At 41.4% G+C, this 27,931-nt stretch overlaps 1 protein-coding gene across 1 annotated transcript in view; it reads right to left on the bottom strand.

The window, feature by feature from the left end:
- The window catches only part of SCIN (scinderin), a 50,451-nt gene extending 22,953 nt beyond the window's left edge, over nucleotides 1-27,498 (bottom strand). Inside the window, exons 1-4 of the mRNA XM_054385185.1 lie at nucleotides 27,300-27,498; nucleotides 22,893-23,047; nucleotides 21,317-21,478; nucleotides 7,698-7,847 (exon numbers count right to left, since the gene is read on the bottom strand). Of these exons, the coding sequence (XP_054241160.1) occupies nucleotides 7,698-7,847; nucleotides 21,317-21,478; nucleotides 22,893-23,047; nucleotides 27,300-27,498 (666 nt within the window). The remainder of the gene's footprint in view (nucleotides 1-7,697; nucleotides 7,848-21,316; nucleotides 21,479-22,892; nucleotides 23,048-27,299) is intronic.
- Nucleotides 27,499-27,931: the final 433 nt, after the last annotated feature.

The raw sequence follows: 27,931 nt of genomic DNA, 5'->3' as shown, positions 1-27,931 counted from the left end.
TTAATTAAAAGCCTGATTTTTAGATGTACTTGCCACCTGTAGCTCATATTCAGTTCCCTGTCATTTAAGTACATGGCTTCAGGCAGCCAAGATTGAAAACTGCAGCATGAAGGACATTATGGACAACTCATTACATTGCCAAAGAGTTCCCCCTGCCAGCCTCTGCCATTCTTGGGGAAAACTCCTGCTAATTTTCTGCCTGGGCCTCAAGAAAATGCTGGGCCACATGCTCAGCTGGTGGAAGGAAGCTATCTATACTGAAATCCAGGCCCTGCATGTGTTTTGTGAGTACAGGTTGGATAATTAAGTCCTCCAAACGGAAATTTTCATCCAGGAAGAGGACTGTCCTTAATGAAGGAGATGTACTCAGTAATTAGAAAGAAAACAGGAGGTCTGCTTTTGACAGCTTGAAACTGGCTCCCTGCAAGGCAATGGATTTGTACTTTGTATTCACATTCATGGCCTATCATAACTTTTAATTAAACAGTGCAATGATAATAAACTGCCACTCCTCAGACAGGGCAAGTGTTGCTCTGAAAGGTGCATGGGCATGTGCAGTATTTTTTTTTCCCCTGGACTACTTTGAGTTTGCATCTTACAAACTCTTACTGTTCAAAATGGCAAGACCCAAATTACATTCTTCCTGATGCCTGCACACATATAAAATCATTTCAGTGAAAAAGCATTTTGGTCTTCCTGATGGTTCAATTTGATCCATAGGTTCGAAGCAGCCTGAGAAAACTGTGTGCTCATTTGAGTAGCCAGTGCAACTACAGATAGTAACTATAGCTAGGTAGCTCTGATATTTTCTGCCCATTTATCTTTCATTAGTTTTTGCATTCTCGTGGAAGTGTAGCTACCTTTTTGTGTGTGTCTGACTGCAGAGCTGAGTCTTTGGTGTTGCCCTCACCCCTCAATGCGTTTGTCTTCCTTTGTACATGACTGTTCAGTACTGCCTCTGCCATGGGACTGAAATTCACTTCTAGTATTTATTTCACAAAATTCCCTGGAAGCTTGTCTATATTTCCAACTGTCTCAGTTTAACTAATAAGAGATACTGCTTTGGCTTACATGTTCCCAAAGCCATGGATAATTTGGCCTGATGTGACTTCATGAAGGTACTTTTCATACTGGGTATTTTCTTGCTATTGAACTGGTCAGGCTGTAATTCACTGCTTATGAACTCACAGCATTTGAGTAAAACTGTGTACCAGCTACACAATTAAACAATTGTTTAATCCTTAAAAAATGTCTGGAGTTTGTATCTCACAAAAGAAGTTACCCTTCCTCTGCCTCCTCTTCGTCTTGTACCACCTTCACTCCCACTGCTCCTCCACTCTGTATACAAACCAAACAAACCTCTCCTTAGCAAGACTTGACCTCATAATACAACCAAAAGCAAAGGAACAAGAAGGAATGCCAATATTCTGAGAAGAGCAATAGCAGCTTCTGCAGAGTTGTGATGGCAGATCTTACTCTTGCTGGCTCTGGCAAAGGAGTGTGTAACAAACTGGCAGGGCACAAACTGCTCTTTAAGCCTTATGCAATGATCACTGTGACAGGACCAGAGACTGCAAGAACCTGTCTAGCTCCTTCCAAGCTCACGCTGTCAAAGCCACTTATGCTAGTCACAATTCACAGCAAGCCTTAGTTTTTTTCCCAGCTACTTCACTGTGCTGCTCTATGCTGCCCTTGGAAATCAGCTTTGTTTTGCAAATAATTTTTAGAGGCCTGAATTAAATCAGGAAGGAGGGAGGAAGTGGTCCTGCTCATCTGTTCATATGCACAGACACCTACCCATCTAATTTAAGAGTTACTGGAGCTTGATGTTGTGGTCAGGTTTGCATTACTTGGGTCTCTAGAGAAGCAAATACTGTAAGTTGTATTTGGGATGGGATCTTCTTTTCTATGCTCTTCAGATTTTATCCACATGATCAACTTAGCACTGTTTAGTGCTACCAGTCCCTTTCCAGCTAGAGGCTGGAAGGGAAAATGTGGCTGGGTGTAATATGATCAAACTATTCCCATACCTCTGCACATAGCATTTATTCACACCATCAGCAAAAACAACCATCACTGAACACAGTGGCATTCAGGAATTCTCAGGATTAAGCAATGCTTAGGAGCTCTAAAGAAAAAGAAGGGAGGAGAAAGGCTGTGTTATCAGAAAGGAGGAAGAGGTTCCCTCTGTTGCTCAGTGAGTACACTAGGTGAATATTTACACAAGTGTTTTATGGGAGGCGAGTTTGCACTCACCTGTTGTAAGCCACTAGAACCTGAATCAAACCAGGCACACGGCGGCTGCAAATGCTGAGCAAACAGAAGCCATGGCATTTTTTATTGAAAGGCAGAAGAGCTATTTCAAAGAGATATGCTAACATCATCCTTCATTTTGCTGTGGTTTTAAACCTCAGCAGTCACAGTTCTCAGATTTCATTATTTCAGCCATGAACATCAAAAACCTTTACAAAAATGAAACAAAAGCCAAAAGCCTCAGCAGTAAAAACTGCAGCAATCACACACTACCTCGAGCTGCAGTTTCAGGGGAATGATAAGCAGTTCTAAGAATCAGACAGTTTTGACTGCAGAGAAAACAGAACCATCCTGAAATGTTTATCTGAACACTTCATGATTAGGTAGGACAGATGTAGGCTCAATACTTATTTTACTTAAAACTCAGCCTACTTTCCATTGGCTTTTATATCCTGCAGACAGTCACAGCTGCCCAAGATACTTAAAATGTGTCAGAGGCAGATGAGTCCATGTAGTCATGACAGTTCAGTCAATCTAAAAATCCTTTAGGGTGTCTCATATTTCAAATTACACAAATATAATAAGACAAATATAGTAAGACTTTCTCTTCCTCTCCTACTTCATCTCTAGAGGTATGATACCAGATGAAGGTGCTAGTGTGCTATGCTGGAGGATTGGATGATTTGCATCTTTACCTTGGGTGATTCAACTGAATTTCTGTGTTTCCTGCATTACTGCAAGCAGCTTCAGCTTGCTGCCTGACTAGAAAGCTTCACAAATATAGACATTTCCAATTAGTTGTTTCTCCAGCTTGCCATACTCTGAAAACAGAATCACAGCTTACATATTCTCTAGCCAAACAGTAGACAATAACTTCACTGGAGAAGGAAAACAGGGTAGCTCAGTCGTTCACTCATCCCATCACCATTTCCCATAATGCTAAATAATGAGATCATGGGACACTTGTTTTAAAATAGCTTCCCCCGTTTTCTCCTTTCTTCACAATTAGAACAGAGATTCCAACTGCTGTTGGAAAATTTTCTGTCCTGAGCATGGCTCAGGCTGTCCTCTCAAACCTTGGTGATCTCTTGGGTATAGAAAGGCAGTGCTACGAGATCTCTGCTTCCCACTGGGCAACTAGGTAGGAGTACAGGCATCAGTGTCAGTGCAGTCAGCTTAAAAGGGTTTTCAACAGGGCTAGCAACTGACTGTAGAAGATTTTGGTCCTAAGTTAGCTTTGAAACTATATATTTAGTGGGTTTTGGTTAAAGAGAGAAAAAAAAAAAAAAAGGAAGTTTTGTTACCTCTAACCCTAACTAACATGATCACTCTAAAGCAGCCAATATGTCTCCAGCTTTGCTAAGATCCCCTTTTGGGCTGGCCCCATGCAGGTGGAGAACTTCCTGTAACACAATTTGAACATTCAGGCTTCAGACTCAGCAGAATGAGTGACTCTGTTCAGATATTTACCTGGGAAAATCAGAGCAGAGTTGGCATCTGATGGATTTTACTATGTACAGCTGTGACTGTGGAGACCAAACGCAGTTATTGAGCAGCAACAGCAGCAATTTGTCCAAGATAGTCAGCTTATTTTTTAAATTTCCAAGGCAGCACTGCTTACTTAAACCTACCAGTCAGTATCTCACCTAAAGTGCAAAGACAGAGGTAAAACCAGGTAGATTAAATACTTCTGATGTGCTTGCACTGAAAGTTTCTGTCCTGTCTTCACAGTTGATGAATTCTAGTGATCCCTACAGTATCTTAAGAGATGACCTGTGCACCCAACTGCAGGTCTGAGCTTTCCAGACACGCTGGGTTTCCACACACAGGACAGTTACTCTGTGTTTCCAGGTGGCCCCCAGTCACGATGGCAGATGAAAAAGGGGCTTACTGCTGTTGGACATAACCCACTTCTAGCCACTGTGCTTTCCCAGGGCAAGCAAGCAGTATCTTGCTGGTCAGCCACAGCAATTCACTCAATGCTACAGTATGCTCCAGACAGCTCTCTCCCATGGGCAAGTTGTTCAAGCAGTACCCAGTTCTTGCTAAAAAGGGTAGTTTTGGAGCAGGCAACCACCATTGTCAGACTAGTTCACCTCACCCACAGCTCCCCAGCTCTCAGTGGGAAAGCAGGCTGGCTGGGAAACACCAGCCCAGCACAACCACCACCACCTCTGCTGATCCCACAGCAGGACAGAAGTCTGGCAGGGTTTTATTGAATCAGCCTGTGTCTTGCCTCTGTGGTGAGGTGTAGGCACAACAGTCTACCTTTGCTGGCTGGAACTCAGGACTGGGCTTATGGAGTAGGGATAAGATTACTATGGGCTGTTTAGGTTGGTACTCATGTAGGTCTGTCAGCCTATGCCTGGTGAACACGTTTTAGCAGCACTGTATAAGCACATTCATCAACTGATACAGAGCAGATTTCTAGCTTGCAGCAGAGGGAATCATTCCTAACATTTATCAGAGGAGATAATTTTTGGAAGTCTCATTCTGATTTCAGTGGACTACTGGATGACAAAACTAATGCTTAAAGTACACAATTCTTTTCCCCAGAAAGAAATACACCTTTCTATCAGAAAGTAGGGGATGGCAAAAATCTGTCCTTCCTGGTATGCAGAGAAGAATTGAACACAAGTTTCAGAGCAGTTAGCCTAGGAAAGTGCTACAGCAAGTTAAGAGACAGCTCTGTGGAAGTAAGGAGGAATCAAAAAGAGCACCAGGAACTGGATAAAATTTGAGCAGGAATATGAATTAATAGTTCTCTATGTTTGTGAGGTTAACTACCCTCCTGGCTTAGCAGCACATTTTAGAGCTTGGACTGGGACAGCCACAGCTGAGCTGCAAACCCTGTGGTGAGAGCAGCACTTCCAAAAGCAATGTCATCCAGCATGATGAAGGCTAGAAGGTAAGTCCTGGCTCCTAACAAACTCACTCAAATCAGGCTCACTAGAGCAGTGGTGATAAAAGCCATAAACCTACTTGCATTAAACCACCCATTTTTCTCCCCCTTGTATTCATAATCCAAAAGGAAATGCAGGAACTTCTTCATACATTGCTCAACAAGTGATGAAAAGATTTATTCCCTGATACAGTATCATTGCACTACAGAATCAAAATGCAACCTTGGTGGTCTTCCTGCTCTTCCTGGGCTACAAAACAACAGTTGCACACCGCTGAAAAAATCCAGCCAGCAGAAGCAGGGGCAAGGCCAGCACAACCCTGCCACTCACAACCTGCCAGGGGCCTATGTCCTTGCTCCAGCGGCACAGAAGTCCAATACTGCATTTGCATCTGGACCTTAGTCAGATAAGAGGTGCAAAGTGCAGCTGTTCTGATCAGTACTCCCAACTCATGTGTGAGTTATCATAAGCCCCATGCAGAGCCTTGAGAAGCAATCCCAGGATGGGCTTGGCAGTAGGAGGCTGCTGCCAGGGAACCATGCCAGGAGGTTTCCTTAGTGCCACCCAGCCATGGCCTGCAGCAGGCTGCAACTCAACACCGTGACTGAAATAAGGAGCAGGAAGTTGGGCTCTAATTGTCAACTTGTGATCTTTCCATAAAAGTTAGGTGTAAAACATATGCCATACCAGAGCTGGTGTGCAAAGTCTGTACAAGAAACTAAAAAGCCAGACAGAGGACTGAGGGTTTTTTTCTCTTCAAAACTGTCGGGTGCACTGGGTGCCACTTGCCCTACTTATAAGCACAGCCACATCCATGCTCACACTCACAGATGAAATGTCTTTGCAAGCAGATGGGCAGATCATCCCAAGGTGTCACCACAGATAACATGGCCAAGGGCTGATGGCTCAGCAGCTGGCAAGTTTTGCTGCTTAGGCAATTATTAACTACACTCCATGTGACAAAACCAAACGTAAGCACTGTGAAAAATAGTGGCATACCTTCATGCACCATTAGCATCACTTCCTGAAGTTAACCTGAAGTATAAATTAATATTTGAGTTGTACATTTTCAGTTGTACATTTCAGCACTTCTTTACAACCCTGCTTCTCTCTTCCCTCTTTTAGGAGATGAATGGAAAATGCTTTGTTTAGTAAACATCACAACATGCCACATGACAATACTTCTATTAGTAGATAGTCTCCGACAAGTCAGTGCTCAATATTTTCTTCAAGACCTGAAAACTCCATACGTTGGGAATATTTATTTCTTTGCAGCTCAGTTCTGAAAACTGAATTCTGTTTTTTGATGTGATGGTTTGAAACTAAAAATAAATTGTTAACTTTCTAAACATGAGGAAGGGTCTCAGTGGGGTTACTAGAGGCTAGGTGCATGAGTTGTAGAAGTGGTGATGCACAAGCAGTATGCTCAGCCTCATGCATCTCCATGAACTTTGCTACTTTTGTTTACATCCTAGACATTATAATTACATGTTTGTTCCACCTTGATGCTGCTCCTTCTCCATACAGAGCAGGAGATAGACAGCTCTGTTGTTAATTCAGTCACCCTACAGCTAATTTAAAAACCTCAAGTATTTAGTTATTGAAGAAAATATTCTCGGATGATAAACTCAGAATCTACTGCCCACTAAATTTAACACGGCTTGGGCAAGTGCAAGGTCCTGCACCTGGATTGGGGCAATCCCAAGAACAAACATAGGCTGGGCAAGGAGTGGCTGGAGAGCACTCTTGAGGAGGGGGACTTGGAGGTGTTAGTTGATGAAAACCTCAACATGAGCCAGCAATGTGTGCTTGCAGCCTGGAAGGCAACCATGTCCTGGGCTGTATCAAAAGAAGTGTGACCAGCAAGACAACAGAGGTGATTCTGCTCCTCTACTCTGCTCTCATGAGACCCCACCTGGAATACTGTGTCCCATTCTGGTGCCCCCAGCATAAGGGGGACATGGAGCTGCTGCAGCAGGTCCAGAGGAGGGCCAGGCTACAACAGTTGGGGCTGATCAGCATGCAGAAAAGAAGGCTCTGGGAAGACCTTACAGCAGCCTTCCAGTACCTCAAGGAAACCTACAAAAAAGCTAGGAAGGGACTTTTTTACAAGGGCTTGTAGTGATAGGATGAGAGAGAACGGATTGAAGCTTGAGGAAGGCAGATTCAGACTGGAAGAAATTCTGTACAATGAGAGTGGTGAGACTGGAGCAGGTTGCCCAGGGAGGTTGTGGGTACCCCCTCCCTGGAGCTGTTCAAGGCCAGGTTGGATGAGGCCACTGGTCTAGTGGAAAGTGTCCCTGCCCATGGCAGGAGGGCTGGAACTAGATGATCTTTAAGGTCCCTTCCAACCTAAACCATAAATTCTATGAATCTGTGGATAAGGAGGGAAAAGAAATATAAACTGGCCTACCAGAACCTAAATCTGACTTTCTGGAATCCTTGAAGAAGATAAGTTTTGAGCCCAATTCTGTTTAGTTCCTGAGATGTAAGACCACTTTATTCACAGCCATGTCAGTAATGGGCATGCATTTACAGTACCTCTATGAGCTGGTCTGGTTCACTCCCTTCTTCCACAGTAATTAATTTGGACCTTCCATTTCGCTCGTTGTCCCGAATGCCAACAGCAACCTGAGTAGCCTTCAGCCGCTCATATTTATTGCACGATGAGCCACACCACTGATAGATCTCCTAAAATGATTCAAACCACACACACATTAGCAACATGATACAGCACTGAGCAAAATTCTGAAATTAATGTTTTTAGTAATACAAGTATCTTGCTGGATCTAAGCCATCAGAACATCAGTGAAATGACATCTTTCAGAAATACTTTCCAGAAGACATTTACTAAGTCACTTCAGATATTTGTAATACTCAGGATACTGAGTAAATGTAATGTGGCATCCACATATTATCTCATTTGATTTCAGAATGGTTAGTTTTGATTTGTCTGAGTTTTACCCTAAATACAGAGATATCTTCAGCTATCTAAAGAACCTGAAGCTCCTAAATGTACTATTGCGTATTATTTTTATTTTATATCTAGCAGTTCCTCTTCTGTGCTGCTTCAGCAGTGCTGGGTCTCATCTGTGGCAAGAAATAAAGTATTATCAAAAGCTCAAGGGAAATCTTGATTGCATGTGCTACTCAAAAGTAAAGTTAGATTATAGAATCACAGAATGCACTGGGCTGGAAAGGACCTTTAAAGGTCACCTAATCCAATCCCCTCTGTAGTAAACAGGGACATCCCCAACTAGAGCAGATTGCTCAGAGCCCCATCAAGCCTGACTTTGAATGTATCCATGGGGCCTCCACCACTTCCCTGGGCAGCCCATACCAGTGTTGCACTGCCCTCATAGATCTTCCAATCTAGTTTTTATTTGGGTGGCTTTTTTTTCTGCAGAATATTTATCACACTCTCTGCTGCACTCTCTGAAACCACAAACAGAGTACATGTTTTCAACAGAAAGTCTTCCTCACTGGAAGGCTCTTCAGTGTACAGCTGGTCTATTGATTATCAAATTTCATTACCCTCAGATTAATGCAAGCCCTCCCAAACGTTATCACAAATGTCTTTATAAATTATTTCTAAAGATTCACAGATCAGAAATACAGGTTTTCTGGTTGGTTAAATCACCAAGTTCCTCTCCAGCAGAAAACTGACATATAACTGGTCCCCTTCCTGCCTCAGCAAATAAAGACAGCAGACACATCTGTAAAAAACACTTCCATTCAGGAAAAGAATCAATTAGGAGCAAACTATCCTGTCATAACTGCCACCTTTACAAGAAGCTCTTCAGACACTGAAGCAGCAGGACTCCCTCTCATCTGGTTGAATAGGTAGTGAATGGCTGTGCCCTGCACATGATAGGGAAAGCACAACTCAACCAAAATGGAGCACATTCCCAAGGCACCTCTGAGGAAGGAACACCACCAGAATCATCCTAAAACAGGTAACCTAATCCCTTCACATCACAGACCAAGGACCTCCAGTGCTGGCAAGTCCCATTATTCATCCCACATGCAATGCATTTCAGAATAGAGATGGTAGATTTCAGTCTTGATGGAAATTGCTAAGACGAGGCACAACATAAACTGCAGAGTGCTAGAGGCTGAGTGGGAAGGAGCTAGTCAAAAGAAATTAATCATCTAATTTGATTATTCTTCACATGATTCTACCAAATAGCCCAAATAGTACAGCAATAAAGGTACACAGTAATTTTTAACTTTAAAAAATGCTGAACTGGTTTGTGTTCACCTACAATGCAAATAATAAGGATTTAATCAGCTCTCACTGAGTGGTCTTAGTTTTATGATGTGCATACAGCTGTATAAAACTTAGATTTTGGATGAAAACCTGCTTCATTAAAAAAAAAATAAAATTGTAAGCTATTTCTAGTGTCCACTATCATTATTTAATAGCACTTGAAATGGTGGCTTGAGACATGTGAGAGACAGAATCAAAGGATCATTTTGGCTTGAAAAACACTTGAAGATATCAAGTCCAACCATCAACCCAACACCACTATTCCACTGTGCATGTCCTGAAGTGCCAATGTCTATATATTTTTTACACATGAAGTACAGCTTCTCAGCACTAGCAAATGCACACTTTTAGAAGACAGCTAACACTGATGCATGCAAGCAGTGCTAGTAACTTCTGATATTTACTTTTCACCAGCTTGAATGCACACACACAAAAAAACAAACACCACCAGACCCAGCGATCACACAGCCAAGTTCCCTTCGTAAGCATCCTCCAAAACAAAGTTTTAAGCTTACATCAGGATTACACAAATTCCCAGAACTGGATCCTTTTCAACTTGCAGATATTGCACAATGAAAGCTGTGAGGTTTTCAGCTTGCCTTTACCAACTTGACTGGAGACTTAAGACAAGGGAGGAAAAAAAAAAAAGTCTGCTTTCAAGTTCTGGTTTAAATACTGTTGGCTTACCAAGCATCCAGAATCTGGAGACACACTGGGCTTCAGGTCTGAAGCTTATCTTAAATGTGACTTTTGATATTTCCCCAGAAAAACACCCATGCATGCTAGAGGAAACAGAAATTTCTAAAGAATTAAAGAAAGACTACCTTGAGTGTACATAAAGTCAAAAGCTTAAATTTGAGTAGGTTTTTTTAAAAATACAGTTATTATAGCCATACACTGCTTCATCCATCTTCTCCCAAAGTTTGGGAGACTATCCCAAATTACAGACTGCATTGGTTTCTGAGAATCTCAGCATTTGAACTTACTCATTCTCTTGGCCTGCCTCCTATTAATTGATCTTATTTAAAATTTTCTGAGAAAGCAGAAGTCACTAGAGATATAGCAGCAATAGGAATTCTTTATTTCCCGCAGCCTATAGAAGCAATAAGGAAGAGGAAGAAAACAAATATAGAGAATTAGTTGAAGGGGTTAGGCAGCTATTGCCTTATCTCACTATGTAAGCTGCAATTCATGGAGACTACTTGTCTGGAAAGGTTAAAAGTTCAGTGTCAGTTCTATGTGTTAGCCTTCTCTGGGTCTTTTGGTAGCTGGCCATGGAACCTCAAACAAGTATTCTCATCTACAAAATGAATAGTATTTGCTGTACTGACCACAAAGGATAGTGTGAGACTTACAATGACACTGCAATTTACAAAGACTTTTACGTCTCAGACAATAAATTCACACTTTCTTTTCTTAGCATCTCCCAAGAGTCCCACTGAGCAGTGTACCCTGGCCATCCCACAATCTCAGCAGCTAAACTGAGCTCTCCTACAATCCACTGGCCCTAGGCTTCCAGGCAGCCTGAAGAACAAGGAAAACCTTTTAAAATCTACAGTAATGTATTTCAGCATTTGTTCGTTTTGTTTTTCATTTGCAGACTTCATTATTTTCTCTATGGAGTCCACATTCTTAAACTACAAAAAAAGTCTCACAAAATAATGTGGCCTAAATATTTTTATCCTTTGAAGTAAATAAATATGAAATGCTGTTAGCTGTAACCTTGCGAATCTTGTGTGGTAAGGTTTGCTCCTGCCACATAAAAATACCAAGCCTTGAATCAACAATCAGTGTCTGAACACATTTTTGATCTGGAGTTCACGTGGATGAGCCATACCATTCCTATAGCTTCAGCTTCCCTACGTATTAAAAAGGAAAATTTGATTTTTAAAAGCTAGAAAAACAAGTATCTGATTCTTCTTAGCTCTACAGAATAAAGACAGTATTCTTTATTAAAACCTGGAAAACTAAACTGCACATATTGCATAACAGAAGTGAGCAGCCACAAGTCATGAAAATGTTCCAAAGTCCATAATATTTTACTGAGCACCAATATAATATAAAATAATACATAATATTCTGAGCACTAAACAAGTGTCTTAAGCATTCAGTGCTGCAAGCTTTGAAGGACTTAGATGTAATTAATTTTCTCTTCTGAAGTAAAATCCTCTTCTCTGTTTTTAAATGTATCTAATTTTGAGGCCTCATGGTAGAAGTTCAGCTAGACATCTAGAAGTTCACTTCCTGATACAACTTGCCCATTTCAACCTCTAGGCAGATTGGGGTTTTTTAACAATTTAAAGCAAGAAAAGAGATTTTTTTTTTAAGTTAAAGCCATTTCTTGACAAGGCTAACATTTAGATGTGCATTTACCTGAAATAGTCAGCTAGTTATCTAAACACATCCAGCAGACCACTGAGCTTTTGGCATGTACCTTATTATGCATGTATTTATTTTTAGACATAGATACATATATATAGTACTCAACTAGGGCCATAATATGTTTTTTTAACTTTAGCTCACTCAGGGCTTTCACAATTTCTTAGCTGTACTACACCTTCACTATTTTTAGGCTTGTTTTGCTAGCTTTATTTTGAATTGGCAGGTTGACAAAAAAAAAATGTTTCCATTAAATAGAAAACAGACTTCAAGTCTTCACTCCTCTCAAAAAAAAAAAAAGGACTTCATTCATTAGTAATTCCTATGCCAAGCCCAGTTTATTTTCAGAAGTTTGTACTAACAGTATTTATGTGGGGGTTGGTTTTTTTTTTTTTTTCCTTTAATCTCTTTAACAGAGTTTGAGAGAGATGCTATGGAAGAGAGCCATTCTGCTACCTGACTTTAATGGCTGTTGATGTCAGTACACCTTTTGGCATACAGTGGAACAATTAAAGTTTCCTCATCCTCAGCTGCTGTCAGAAATAATGACAACAAGCACCCCAGAGATCGAGGGAGGTCAGGAAGGCAAAACAGGTCTGTGCCATGCACTCCCTGATCATCGCAAGGTCTCTCCTCACCTGTATGTTCTGGGGACACAGTGTAGTTTCCTAGTTATAAAATAGCAGGATTCACTGCTTTTATTCCTGGTGACTTCTGGCCTGCAGAGTGACCTTAGGCAAGTCACATGAGATGCCTACAGCACATGAAAAACGACCCAACGTTTAGCTTGTGTACAGAAGTGTGTGGCAGGATGATTACACATGGCTTTAGTAACTCTGAGTAAGAGCATCTTGGCACTTTTCCCTGTATGGAGGGAGATTGTGAAAGTACATGTAGAGGCAAGAGACAGAAAAGCAAACAAAAAATGTGTTTACTTCAGAAGTGACATAAAAACAACTTTTCCTCTCTTACTCATAGCCACCTCTGCGTTCAACTGGCAGCCTGCTCACTTCAGAGACAAATGAAAATATATTCTGCATCTTGGTGTCTTTTCTGTGACTCTTAGCCAGGACAAGGAAAGCAAAAGCCAATTCAAAGTCTGTGAAGAGCCCACAGTTTTGTTCTAGTTCAGAACATACATATATAAAATATATAATATATACACACATATATATGGTTGTGGAGTCTCCTTCACTAAGATGCATTCCTGTGTGACCTGCCCTTAGCGGTCCTGCTTTGTGAGGATGTTGGACTTGACGATCTTTGGAGATCCCTTCCAACCCCTAGAATTCTATGATTCTCTGTCCTGAACACACAAGTGTTTTAAACCCATATCTTTGCTGAAATACCTAGTAATTTCCAGGCACATACTGTAATTGCTGATTTGCACTGTAGACATTGAAAAGCTAAGCTATTTCAATAGGTTTCAAGACTCCTCTGATTTGAAGCAGATTTGTTGTGAAATTCACGTTTTATTAGAAAACAACAGTTAAAAGTTTAAGAGATTAAATCTCACTCATCTTAAAATATCAAAATAAAAATTTAAGCTTTCATTAAGGAAAGCCTTTAAGCCCAGTATCACAAGCTGGTGTGCTTCTGTTCTTTGATGGCAGGCCCTGAGGCACCTTAAACCTGTCCACCTTTGCCCACATCTAGACCAGAACATGCTCCTAGAATGTAATTGCACCTCAATTAAAAAAAAAAGTAATTACCACTCTTAATTGAGAGTCAGCTAAATCTACAGTGTGGATCCTGTTAGGTCAACATGATGTAACTTATTCTGACTTAACGTATGTCAGTCAGGATCTGTCTTCTGTTCTTCTAAACCACAACACTGGGTACAGAGGCATGGCTATGAAGCAGAGCAGTTTAGCACATAAAAAAACCCAAACAAAAAAAACCCCTCCAGTGCTCACTCATGTGAAACACCACACTGTGTTCTCCTTAACCCCCCAACTCATACAAAAGGGCTAAAAGCAAGAAAAGTCTCATAAAGTTATTACCTCCTTAATTCCTGTTTTAGGTTTAGCTGCTATCTGGTTATTAGAAGCAGATCACAGCCTGGGCAAACAACCACATCACAGAGAGCCACTGTAGTGGCCTTTCAGTGGGTAGGTAGAAGAAAGGCTGATGAGGTCAGTGCAGAAAGGTGGGTCAGGATGAGAGGAGCTGTGCCTCAGGAGTGCTCAAAGAAGCCTTCATTCCAAGTGCTCACATGTGAGCAACCTAAGGATACTGCTTCTTGTTAGCTTGGTATCTTTTATACTTGGGAAGTAGGAAACAAAAAAACAGCAAAGCTAGGGGCAGATTGAACAGGCATGAATACTGGCAAAGCTTTTATACATAGCTTATCATGCTGCCATCAAAATAATTGGCATGCACTCAGCTGAGACTCCATTCTCTTCATGACCTTTAATTAAGAGCTTTCTGATAAGGCAGGAGTTCATTTTTGGCTGAAACTGTTCTTTGTCAAAGTCTAGCCTCTTAAACCAAAGAAAAAAATGGCAATACAAAATACAAACAGACGTGGAAAAAAAAGAGGTTTTATACTAATTGCAAACAACAGAAATGCTTCCATGGCTTCAGTTTTCTACAAAAGTATTTGTAAAACAAACACACATTAGGCTGGTGTTTGTAATCAAAGCATCAAGTTTGGGGAAATAAAACAGTAAGCCCTAAAGCAAGAGCGTGGAGTCTTTGGGTTTTGTTAAGGGGGGGGAGGGGGGGGAGTGTGCTAAATCAAGAAAAAAATCAAATGGTGGAAAAAATAACTAAACAAAATTGAAAAATAATTAGGATACAGTACTTTTTGTCACTTCACTAACATTCAGGGGTTTTTAGGAACTGACATATATGTTAAGAACAGCATTTGGATGGGATCATGTTCATACAGGCTTCTGGAAATATTTTTCTGCTTAAATTATTCAATATTTTTTCCTGTCTTGACTGTTGAACTCTTCATAGAGGCAGGAAAGATTAAAAAAATTATATATTCATCAAATCTGCCTTTTACATTTGTTGAAATTGCAATACAGTGAACCATTGAAAGCTGTGGAGTGTTGATAATCCAAAACAAACTGAATTCCTTCAGCCAGAATGTTGCTGAGGCTACCACGAGCCTGGCCCTGGTGTCATTACAATGGTGTCTTTGTAACCAGTCTTGATGTCTTCCACTTGATTGAAGTGGAACAAATTGCCAGAACAAAAATAAGTCAGATGTACCACAGTCATACGCTTACTGCATTCATTTTTCCTTTCACACCTGTTTTGCTGGTGTATTTTAGGAATAGCTGTTGCTATACCAGAGTGCATTAAAGGGTGAGTACCAGGAAGATATGAATTCTAACCAGCAGCAGCTCAAGCAGCAAAACATCTGAATTTCCTACAGCATGGAGGAAAAATAACCAAATCCTTGTGTATACATCTATGTCCTGTCCACCTGAAGCTTTCATGATGGTCTCTATTTCAAACAGTTTTCTGCATAGAAGTGGGAATGAGGGGAAGCTTTCCGGTTCATACCCTGAATACTCTATCTAAATGAACTGGGAGAGGGAAGAAAATAAGCAAACCAACCCCAAAACAAAATCCCAACACAAGCAAACAAAAGACAATAAAGCCCTCCAAACAACAACAACATAACAACAAAACAAACACCACCAGACACAGAAAGAAAAAAAAAAAAAAAGAAAAAATCCCACCAAACTTAACTTCACCCCCACCCCACAATCTGATGACTCCAGAATGCTGGAGTTTACACTTCTGCAGCTGTAGAAATACTTGGTTCATAGATTTATAGGAAACTGAGATGCTTGCTTACTAAGATACACTGTGCACACACATAGCCATGGTTTTAACCTATTACTAAGTCCATTAAGTTAATAAAGAACAAAAGCAGCTCGGTTCTTCAAGCTCTATTACTTGTTTAGCAACTTCCTGCTACAGCACAAGTGATAATTTAAACTCTCAGCTGGGGGAAACTGGAAGAGGTTAGCTGTAGGAGAAACGTGAATAAAAAGCATGGTAAAAGGACATGACTAGTCAGTTTTTAGTGCCAGGGACAGCAGCCAGAAAGAGAAACTTAGACTGATGTACTCCAATGTACAATTAGCTGCTCTTCCAGTGGTGTTTATACCCAAACAGTGACTTTAACAAAGTGATTAATATACTGATGGTGAACTGGTTTCACTGAAGGAAAGCCACCTAGACAAGATAGTGCAAGAAGGCAGGGAGATTACAGAAGTGAGCAAAACTACAACAGTGCTTAGGGCTGCAGCATGATGCTGAATCATACCCCGTGGTCATACAGCAAGTATCTCTTGGTCTTTTACTGATAAAAAGCAGAAGTTAATTTTCTTTTTGTAAATACAATTTAACTTACAGCAAATTAACAGTTTATATGAAAAGCAGCTGTCATAAAATACTTGCTTGATGTGTTTTTTTCTAATGTTTTAGTGCAAGACAGCAATCTTTTTCCTTTTGACAAGCCTATTATGGCAGAAGCTCAAGTAGGAGCATACTGACAGATACATGATCACAGCAGCTTTATTCATTCCCATACTTTCGAGTCCTAACATCATAATTTGCACTTGCGATTCATGGAGCCCTTGAGAGGCACAGACACTGCTGAATGGCACAAGAATTGTGTTTAAGCACACAGCAGGCTCTTAAACGTCAAGCCAGCAGCCTCTTGGCTGTTTATAAATCAGTTTCTAAGCACCACTATAGGAATGGGAAGTATGGACAACTGAGTGCAGTTTCCCTTCAGTCTTCATTTAACTTGAGATACAGTTATCACCTCACCATTTGCATTCTTCCCTTGGATATTAGGGTAGCATTTCATTAGCAGAACTTTCTTTGTAGTGACAAAACTCTCAAGCCTCATTCAGGCCCAAGCTCAAAACTGTTTGGCATTTATCACACATCTCCCTCTCCCTTTATTTTAACAATTGTCACCTAATTCCTTCCAGGCTGTGGTACACAGCTCTCTGCAGTCACTTAGCTGGTAGCATTGCTGCTGACTCCCATCGAGAAGGAAGTCAGCCAGAGAGAATAATGTCTTACATTTTACAAAGCTCTGTCTGAACAAATGTGTAGAGACTATTTTTGCTGCTCACTAAGGATACAGCTTCAGATGGACTTCACACAGCACAGCTTCCCAAACTGAGCTAAAACCAGCTGATCGCTTCATGTTGTTTTATTGTACTACCACTCCCCATCACTTCTGCTCCATGTTTGGATAACTAGTCAAATGATGAACAAATCACAACATTCACATTCTGTACATCACCAGTGTAAGCAGGGTGAGCTTCACAATACTAGTAATTTTCCTTTCCACTTTAAGCCAACCACTTAGAAAACTGACAAAAGACATGAATGACTTCAGCACATCTTCTGGGAAATACATATATAAGCTATATGTATAACCATATCCTGAGCTGCATCAAAAGAAGTGTGACCAGCAAGACAACAGAGGTGATTCTGTCCCTCTACTCTGCTCTCATGAGACTCCATCTGGAGCACTGCATCCAGTTCTGGTGTTCCCAGTGTGAGAGGGACAGGGAGCTACTAGAGTGCATTCAGAGGAGGGCTATAAAGATGATCAGAGGGTTGAAGAACTTCCACTATGGGGACAGGCTAAGAGAGTTGGGGCTGTTAAACCTGGAGACAAGAAAGCTACGGGGAGACCTTAGAGCAGCCTTCCAGTACCTGAAGGTAACCTACAAGAAAGCAGGGAAGGGACTTTTTACAAGGGCTTGTAGTGATAGGATGAGAGGGAATAGATTGAAGCTTAAGGAAGGGAGACTTAGACTGGATATTGGGAATAAATTCTTTCCAGTGAGGGTGGTGACACACTGGAACAGGTTGCCCAGGGAGGTTGGGGATGCCACCTCCCTGGAAGCGTTCAAAAGGCCAGGCTGGATGAGACCTTGAGCAACCTGGTCTCGTGGAAAGTGTCCCTGCCCATGGCAGGAGGGCTGGAACTAGATGACCTTTAAGGTCTCTTCCAACCTAAACCATTCTATGAATCTATATTAGCATATGAATTTGACTAATACTAAAATAGCCTGGAAACCAGTGTCTGCTATTTACAGAATGCCACAATGATTAATCTTCTTCCTTCCCTTTCATGGTCATTTTCCACAACCTCTCGTGCTCTGTTTTGAGAATTTGTCTTGGTAATAAAAAAAAAAAATAAAAAAGAGGGATGTGGCTAAGGGGAGGAGGCTGGAGGATCGGGTGATGCATCTGGAGGTAAAGGGAATAGAACAGAGGAAAACCAGACAGTTTATGGCCACCAAGAACTGCCAAACCTGTCCTCGTGCCTCTCAGGTCAGACACCAAGAAGACCTCAACATCCTCCAGCCAAAACAAAAGGGTGGGAAGTATGTGAAACCATGGCTTCCAAGAGGGCTTAAGCACAGCTATGCCAGGACAGGATGCCCTAAAAGAAGGACCTTGTAAGGTAAAGTTCACTTTACTCCAGGCCTGTGCAAAGCCTTCTCGGTGACTGCCCTGCACTTGTCTTGCCTCCCCTGCCCCAAAGGCTCCCTGAATTTTCAGGTTCATCTTACAAGTTGCATGGAAATCCCTAGTAGAAAGTAAACAAATATCAGAGTCTGGCACCCCAGACACCCTCCTGGGTCACTCATTCCACCAGAACATCAATGTGGTGATCACAATGCTTATGTCAGAATTCAATTCCAGAAGATGGAATTGAAAGGGCTCTGCGCATTAACCACAGCTAATGACTTCTCTCATATCAAAGACACTGTTTGCTCTGCCTTCTGCAGCTATTTTCTGTTTCTGCTTAGATAGTTCAAAAGAAACAAGATAAGACCTGAGGAGGGTATTTGAAGTGCTGCAAATGTGGCTTAGTATCTAGATGTAAAGCTACCATCAGAACCTGAAGAGCAAATATGTGAAGCTAGCTGGAAATGCACACAAGAGCTTTCTACTTGAGGCATTATCACCAGGAAGGGAACTTCAGTGACCAATAATGATTTTTCTTGATCATTATTACCCTTCTTAATTTTCCCTTTTTTTGCTCAAACCATAGGTTTAAAATACTGCAGTAATGAAGCTCAATGGGAACATCGAAATGGTTTTTTCATTAAATTAGATAAGTGGCTTGATAAAAATGTAACAGGAAATGGACTGCACAAGTGGTTTTGCAGTGCCATGGAGACCATCATTCTGGTTAGTTAAGAGAGTGGGGAAAGTAAGCCTTGCAAATTCATCTTACTTGACATGCTACAATAATTTGGTATTATAAAAAGCACTGACCATGAGCTCATTATTTTATGCAATTACTACCCATTATTCTCAGACAATGATTCAGGAGTGCCTTGCAATACATCCCAAGACTCAAGAGCAACTTTATTTAAGGTTCATTTTATTTCAGTTAAGTAAAATGAATTACTTGAGCCAAATTACCTAAATTCAATTAAGAGCTTCTGTAAAGGCTCACCTATTTACAATGGACCACTAACACTGAAAATTTCCATCTGAAATACAGTTATTTCAGCTTGAAATAGAGTTTCTATAGAACTCACTCAAGATTTTCAGTGTGGCAGTGTAATTTCTACCACGCCTATTTCTCTGTAGGCACTTCACTGGACTTACACAATCCTTCTAGTTAAGTATGTCAGACATTGCCTTTTCATCTCCTGCAAAAAAAGGCCTGCTTTACAGAATAATCTGTGATCAAATTACTATAAATTCGAGTGCTTAGTTCGTTAATGCACTGAAGAAAACACATCCCTCGTATACCACTGACACAGAAAGATCAAGAACTGTTCTTAGTCATGCAATTTGACATTTCCCATAGTGTGAAGAAGACATCTAGATGTTACTCACATCTAATCTTTCTTCCTACAAAGGCACAGGGCTGCATTGCTGCTTGACCTCTGTCCTGTCAAACAGGAAACGTGAAACCAGAGTGGTATTATACAAAAAAACCTCCACGATGTATGTTCAGTGTTAGAAATCAAGACTCTTAAGCTGCACTGCATTTAAATGGCCTAATGCCAGTGTTCTCTCTTCTAAGGAAATCTCATGAAAGGAATGAACCCCAAGCTATACATGTTACATCACTGGATACCCATAGCTGATTTTATCAGTGTTACCGCCATGTCTGCAGTGCAAGCCAAGTGATTACTTCAGTTGAACTGAGTAATTGTGACACAATAAGTTTCAGGACAAGTCAAATTCATGGAGTACACCCAGTTCCACAGGCTAGAACCTCTCCACATGGGAGGCTAACTCCAAATCAGAAAACTGAAGCCCTGTGGCAGCCTGATAGCAAAAGCAGCATTTTCTATCAATGTTCATTTCCAACTTTCCCATCTCTCACAGGCTGTGAATCTTCTATGCATCCTTAAAACAAATTGGCATTGAGACTCATGTTCACATACTGATCCCTTGGCTGCTTCAGCTGATTAGCCTACAGTGCCATAGGAGCAATGGGATAATGTTAAGGAAAACATTGCTTGTTCTTCTATCTGAGGCTGCTAAATATTATAAAACTCTAACAGACCATCACTACAGCTACTTGATACCAGTAAGATTCAATTACCATGCCAGAGGATGCTTTTCAGAAGAAACAGTCACATTTTTAACATGAGTTCTGAAGAGCTCCTTTATCTATAGGTCAGGGAACTCTTCTCTGAAATCTTAAAGTAACTGACCACTTCCTTGTGAAACACTATGGTTGAGACCAGCTGCAGATGCTGCCTTGCAGATAAACTATTTTCATTCACATGCTCCTAATTTTATACGTGCCACCATATCGGGCATAGGAATAATTTCAAACTGATAACTAGAATCTTGCTAACATGATCCACATTCCAGCTGCTACTTTCAGAGTTCATTTTAAGACTTTCTGACAGTAAGATGACAGTACTCTAAGGCATGTGAAGCAAGCAAAATTATCTTCTCTCACCTGTCCATGTGCTTCTGTGCCAAATCTACTTGCTTTCATCAGAAAGCCTTCAAGCATGGGATTGCTTCTTAAGTAATATCTTTAAATACTCAAGTAGTTTCATAACACATTGTATAACAAGTTTATTATGATGACTTCTTTTGCAGCTGTTTCCTTAGGGTGAATTGTCACAATCAAAGTTTCATGAATATGGAAAAATGCTCTTAGGAGAAAGGTCCAATCTGTGTTCTGCTCTGAAGCACAGCACTAATCCCATTCAGTTGGTACAGTGTTAGGACTTCCTGTGAACAGCTTAAGGTTCAAATATCAGTAGTAAAAAAAAAAATCCCAATGCCTTGGGTGGGAAAGATAACTGTTTCCTGAAGGATCATCTGTGCATGCTTCAGAAAACACTTAGGGTAGCTTTGAACCTTCAGAGTGTTGTGACACTAAAACTGATTTTCTAAAGCAGATTTTTTGTTAGTTTGAGTGAATGACAAAGTTAGTTGTGTATTCTAGGGATGATTCAGGCCTTAGAAAGGATGCTATGTCTCTTATTTTTCAGTGTATTTTGCTCTACAAAAGACTTACAGTTCCCAGGTCAATAATGAAGCAATCTCCTTTGTTGAAGCTGGTCCAAGCCAGGGGGACTTCTGTGGCTCTTACAACTCTCCGTCCCTTGATGTGCAGAAGCCTCTGGGCACTCAGATCGTTAGTAACAACATGATTAAATCCAGAGGCAACACCACCTGCCTGAATAAAACAAAAAAAAAAAAAGCAGCAGGATTTATTTCAGCTTGATTGGTGCATACTTACCATTTTGATACAAATGAGGAGCTAGGAGGGGAAAAAAAGAAAAACATGGAGAGGTGAGCCAAAGCAACATACTAAAAACAGCACTGGGGAACACAGCTGCTGCTGAACTCTCAGGTGTGAGATTTTATCTGAGGGAGCAGATACCACTTTGCTTCAAATGATTTTCAGATGAATGGGGAGAGGGAAAACATCATATTTACAGCACTCTCTCACATCATCCAGAAGATGAGGCAATACTGAACCACAGTTAGAACAAAATAGATTTTCAAATAACAACTGAGGAAAAGCAGGCAGATGTGCCTCTATGTGAGTTTTCCCAACCTCCTTTAATCCCAGAGGTCTTGGTGGCTTTAGTGCCTGGTTATATGCACAGAGATACACAGCAGCTCTGTCATTTTCTGAAATTAGTATTTGCAACTCAGGAGGCAACCTAGCAGTGAGTACAAAACAGGAAAGTGAGACCAAACTGTTGGCTGACAACCTATAAAGTGTAAGTTTCAGCACAACTTTTGCCTGTAAGCTGTCTTGGCTGTCTGCCTCTGTGAGGCAGTGTTCTCCAGTCCTTCAGGAGACCCAGACCTTGGGTTTGACTAGAAACTGGAAAAAAAAATAGTAAGTTGGGGGGCAGATTACTGCCAAGCTCTCTTACATGATGGCTCCCAGAACTCCTACTATGGGGAGATTCTCTGGAGAGAGAGTATTTTTTCCTTTAAAACAAATCCCACATATGTCCCTAAACCAAAATTCTTTCCCAAAATTCAGCTTCTGGAAATAACATGAGAAAGCTGACACTACAGCTTTTTAAAAGATAAAGTTTTCATTAGAAGTATTTGGGAATTTTTTTTTTTAATCTACCTCAAAGGAAAAAAACAAACCAACCTGCAGTAGGACTGCAAAAGCACCATTTTTAGACTAAAGTGAGCTTTTGGTTTTTTCTACTTCATTCATGTTTTTAACTACTAAGCATATTGGGTTCTGAGTTTGAACAAAATGATTCAGTCCACAGCACAGCACTTCTGTGTTTGTGGGTCCCAAACATGGAGAGTCCCTGCTGTGAACTCCCTTAGATACACAGTTATAGAATCTCAGGATAACTTGATTTTGGAGAAGGAAAAAACCCAACAAACACCACACTGGGAAATGTTTGCACATATCATAAGTAAACAAACTGCTTCTTTCTGTACAAGTGCTGGGACAGCTATAGTTTAAGTAAGGAAGTTCAGACCTAAACCCACAAAGCATTAAGAAATAACTTCAAAACTTTTCCATTTACAAAGGAAAACGCTTGTTTTTACTTGTGGAACTATACTACATATCTTTTTAGAATACATTTTGACAGCTGGTTCTTTACCTTGTATTTGATTCCTCCTTTGAAGTAGCCTACAAATTCAGTAGACTCGTATCCTTGAATTTCTCTGCTCTGGACAGGCTTTCCTCCTAAGTAGTCATCCAGTTGAACAGCAAAGATAGCTGCAGCTGTGCTTTCATCCTGGGTACATTCTTTCCCTGAAATAAGATGAAATGTTATGTTTATGAAGTACTAGTATAACTTTGAATTCTGTTGGAGAAGTTTTTGTGACAACCAGGCAATGTCTTCAACAGGTTGTACAGCCTGCTTTTGTTGCAGTAAAGCAGTACATCATAATCCTGTTCATCACCAAATGCGTGACCACCCAGACCATTTCTTAGGTACTCATAGAACCACCTTCATAAGCAAAAAGAGTGAAAAATAGCCAAGTTTGTCATCTCTCAGCCTCTTTGAACAAGAGAATATTTTAATTAAGTGGAATAAGCATGGCAAGGGTTTGCAGTAATGATTTTTGGACTTTTGAGTTGAAGAGCAAAGACAAAAGAAAGTCATGTCAAACGACTAATTAGATGGTAAAGCATGTATTTATGCTGAAAAGCAGCTCACCCAGCTGTCAATTTAAAGTAATTCAAAAGCAGTCCTCTTGACGTTATAATGCAAGCAAGGGTATTTTGCTTAGGTATCTTTTATTAGATTGCCTGGTACAGCTGGGAGAAAGAAAAGCAGCTTTGGGGCTCAGATATTTGCTTCATGAGGTCATACTTTGTTTTATACCTTCCAGAGATTAGCCTCTTCCCAGGACTGGGGCAAAATGGCCCCCTTATGTAGTGTGTTGATATCTTAACCACACTGCAAAGTAGGCTGCATATTGAAACCAACCTTTTAGCATGGACCCATACATTTTTAATGGTCATTTTCAGCAGTTCGATTGTTTCAGGAAGAGTACAAGATTGAGTTTCAAAAAAAGAGGTTTCTCAAGCACCTTGAAGATTAAGCAAAAATGAGGTTTTTCGTTTACTTTTTATTTTCTCTTTCTAAAGAAGAGAAATTTGCTGGTACACTAGCAACAGCACTCAAGAGCAGCTTCTTACATCAACCATTTCTTTGCTTCTAGGTGACTGAGTGCAAAAACAGTATAGAGCCCCAGGCAGTCTGGGCAGAGGTACCTCTCTCAGGCTGTGGGAGAAGGGAAAGTGTGTAGAGAGGTGGTGATGTCAGCTCACAGTGTAGTGAGTCACTGGTGTCACTAGAAGCTTGTTGGTAAGGTAACAGGAAAGAATAAAGCATAGGAGAAGGAGAATAGGGATGCCTAAGGGTATCACTAGCCTAGCTCCTCTCTTAGGGAGAATGAGTCTTCTACTCATGGCCCAGCTGTGCAAATACAAGATTACTCCCCTCTGCTCACCAACAACCATGTTTCTCTCAGGAGCAGTGTCACCACTGCCACCATCATGGCTTTTGTGCTTGTGCAAGGGAAGCCTACAGAAAGCAGCAAGGATAACACAGGGAAATGATCTAAAGAACAGCAGAGGCATGGAGAAAAGAAGAGCAGGCCTACACAAAATTACTAAAATAAAGATGCAAGAGAAAAGCCTATGAGAAGGTCCCCATCACTCAGTGACAGCATTGCTACATGGCAATATGCTTTCTCAGACCAGGGCACCACCCTTAAAATTGGTAGTAAAATTTTCTGGGGGTTGGTTTGTTTGTGGGTTTTGTTTGTTTTGTTGTTGTTGGGGTTATTATTTGTTTGTTTGGTTGTTGTTTTATAAATAGGGTTATTTATATCAATTAGCACCTGATCCTTCAGATTTATTGCTTGCAATTACACAATAGGGTTAAGAGTCAAAGAAAAATGGTTTTGGAACAGCATTAAAGATAAGAACTACTACTGGGCTCAGTCTTATAGCTGCTATGCAATAAAACACTCAGTGGAACCCTGTTATAATAAAAAATAGAGAATCAATCCAAGTGTAGGTTATTCAAGATCGTATAAAAAACAGATTTACTTTATAATCTAAGGCCCAAACAGCTATAAATAAGTCAGAACATATAAGAAAAGAAAAAAAATTAAAATAAAAAAATTACCAGATTAGGCCTTGGTTCACACACTGGATCATATCATTTAATCCCTACTTTAAAAACACCATGCATAATTTTATTAAAGATACTAAGTGAGGTATAGCCAACCTTACTCCCACAAGTAGCCTCATACTGGCACGGTGCCTGCTGTTTCCACTAGTGATAGTTTCGAGTTGAGACAACTCCTTTTGGATTAGTAGGTTAGCTACTTGAGACCTCCCTCAAGTGCCAGTGCAGACACCCAAGCCAAGATCTCTCAAAGTTAAAAACGGATACAGCTACCACAGCACAGATCCACATTAATTGCTTGGCCAAGTCAACATCATTGCAGCACCCGAGTTAGCTCATTCAGAAATTACCTGACCTGGACAGCACATCACCATATGTGAGATATTTGGTGTAACAGTGGCTTTCACATAAGAAACTTTGGACCAATAGAACAACTGCTTAACCCTAGAATGCTAGTCACAGCACAAAACTGTCAGCACATGAAGGTCCTAGACTGTCCTCCCATGGTCTAGACCTCCTTCTAATCTCTTGACTGTTAGGAGGAAGTCTGCCACTCTATAATATGAAAATTCAATGCTCTGCTTTTATTCTGAATTTGGGGTCGCTTTTGGTGAAATCTGTTCAGACTCAGAGCCCATCAAATGAGGCCCACGCAATAACACATGCCACAGATGACAAGCAGAAGCACTGTGTTACCAAATGGCAAGGCCCTTTTAAGTATCAAAGGCTGAAATCTGTAGGATTCCCACCAATTTATTTTCACAAGAGTCCTTTCCATCCCAGAGTCTGACTGCTAACTGCTAACTGTTCAGAGATATCTTATGGGAAGTCTTCAGAAAGACCCTTTTGCAGTTTTCCTGGTCCACAGGTTATACAACCTTTGCTCATGAGAGTAAAATCTGATGTACCTAACAGTGGTGAGAATCAGTCAGCAAAACCTCCAAAATTATTCAAAGTCTTGCCCCAGGTGTGACTGCCCTTCTCCATACACCTTGTATGAAGTTCTGGTCTCTTGGTGCTATTAAGCTTGCAGCAGTATTTGAGCATCTCTTCCCCACTATTGGAGTCCCTCGCAAGCAGGAAAGGATCTCCCAGCAATTAGCCACCTTGCTGCCAACATGCCAGCTGTGTAAGAGCAATATGTGCAGATTACCTGAAACCATTTACAATCATGTACAAGCATGAGATGTGCATTAGCATGTACAACTAAAGCTCTTTATCCAACAATTACTGCAAACATCAGTCACTGTTTTGACTTCACTTCCAGTTATCCAGAATCCTCACATCTTTCCCTGGGAAGCATCTACTCTACCTTAACTGCTACATACATTGTTCTAACGTCTTATCCAAGGTCAAACTCTGCTATTACTTAGCACTATTATTGACATGAAAAGATCTGCCAGAAGTTTATCTATGGTTATTTTCTTGTCAGAGTCAGAAACTGTCCCACATGCCAGCTGGATAACTCATAACACATGCAAAACTAAACAAGCTTCAAACGTTTACACAGAAACAATCCCAGTTTTACCTGTGGTCCTTTTTCGATGCATCCAAAAGCACAACAAGAACCACAGCAACTCAAATGCATTAATGTTAACACACATACACCAGTTTTTACGTCCATTCACTGAGATAATTGTCTACAAACAGAAAACTTGTGATGGAACAAGAACTTCAGGCAGCTATGCAGCAACCACTGTGCTCAGATGATTTGGTGACCGTACAGGAAATCTCAAGAAACTTCCAAAAGACAAGGAAGTCACCTAAAGTGCATCCTTATGCCAGACTTGTAGTTTACTGCAAACACTGTGCTAGTTGAGGTTGAAAGCAAGAGACATCAGCCCAATTCCACTGTTCCCAGTTGCTTTTACAGAAAACCTAGCAACTTTCCCTCTAGTCTCTATATCATCAGAATTCGGCTGAAAAAAGGCAACAGCGGGACACAAAGCAGTGCAACAATGCCACCGGGAGATTGCTGAGATCAAATTTTGGTTCTAGTGGAATAAAAAGCAAGAAAACTCATCTGAAGGAAAGCAGGATTTCACTTGGTAACCTCGACTGGATGCAGACAAGATTCGACTTTAACCCTTCACCACTCCTCCAAACTAACATCCTAAAGCAAGCCAATATCCACCTTTCTGTCAAGCCCCATTTGTCCATCCCCACAGCCCCTCAAGAAGCAGAGGCGCTTGGCATGGCCCCGGTCGTGGGCTGCTGCTCTCAAAAGTGCCTCAACTCGGGAGCTTCACACACTTTCCTGCTGAAAAGGCAGTAAAGTTCAGCTCCCGGTGCCCCGCTGGCCAGCGAAGTCCCAAGAACCTTCAGCCAGCGCAGGAGCCCCATCGCCCCGCTGCCTACCGAGCCAGTAGTGCAGGCGGTAAGCGGCGTCGGCGCCGCGGCGGACGGTGTGGAGCACTAGGTACGCGTCCCCCACGAAGAAGTCTCCGTGGCGGCTGGGCGGCACCGGCACCAGCTCCAGCTGCTCAACCCGCCACACCTGCAACCCGCTCTGCCGCCCGGCATCGGCGAACACCGACGGGGACCTGTCAGGAGCCATGCTAGGGAGAAAGGAGCAAAGCGTCAGCGCCGGTAGCTCTCCCGGCACCGCCTTTATAGAGCTCGGTCCGGCCCCTCGGGCGGAGCGGTGCTGGCCCTGCCCGGCAGCCGCCCCGCGTGGGGAGCCCGGCGAGAGGATGCGCCGCTGCTCCCTGGCTGCCGCGGGCGGGCCCGGCGCGAGCTGGCTGAAGCTCTGTTTATCGGCTGGGTTCTGACACGTCTACAAAGCTCACCGCCACGCCTTGTCTTGCTGCGCCACAAAGCCCTTGTAGAGGGGCTACAAAAAAATCAGGCTCCTTGCCTGCAAATGGGCCGTTTCTCACGATTCTAAGGTGAGGAAGAAAAGTCAAAAAAGCAAAGCGCAGCCGGCCTGTAGAATCATAGAATTGTTTCAGTTGAAAAAGACTTCTAAGATCATCGAGTCCAACCATCAA

The sequence above is a fragment of the Indicator indicator genome, chromosome 11, assembly GCF_027791375.1.
Source record: "Indicator indicator isolate 239-I01 chromosome 11, UM_Iind_1.1, whole genome shotgun sequence".
Lineage (NCBI taxonomy): Eukaryota > Metazoa > Chordata > Aves > Piciformes > Indicatoridae > Indicator > Indicator indicator.
The sequence above is the reverse complement of the archived record's forward strand: the minus strand, read 5'-3'. Positions and strand labels throughout refer to the sequence as shown.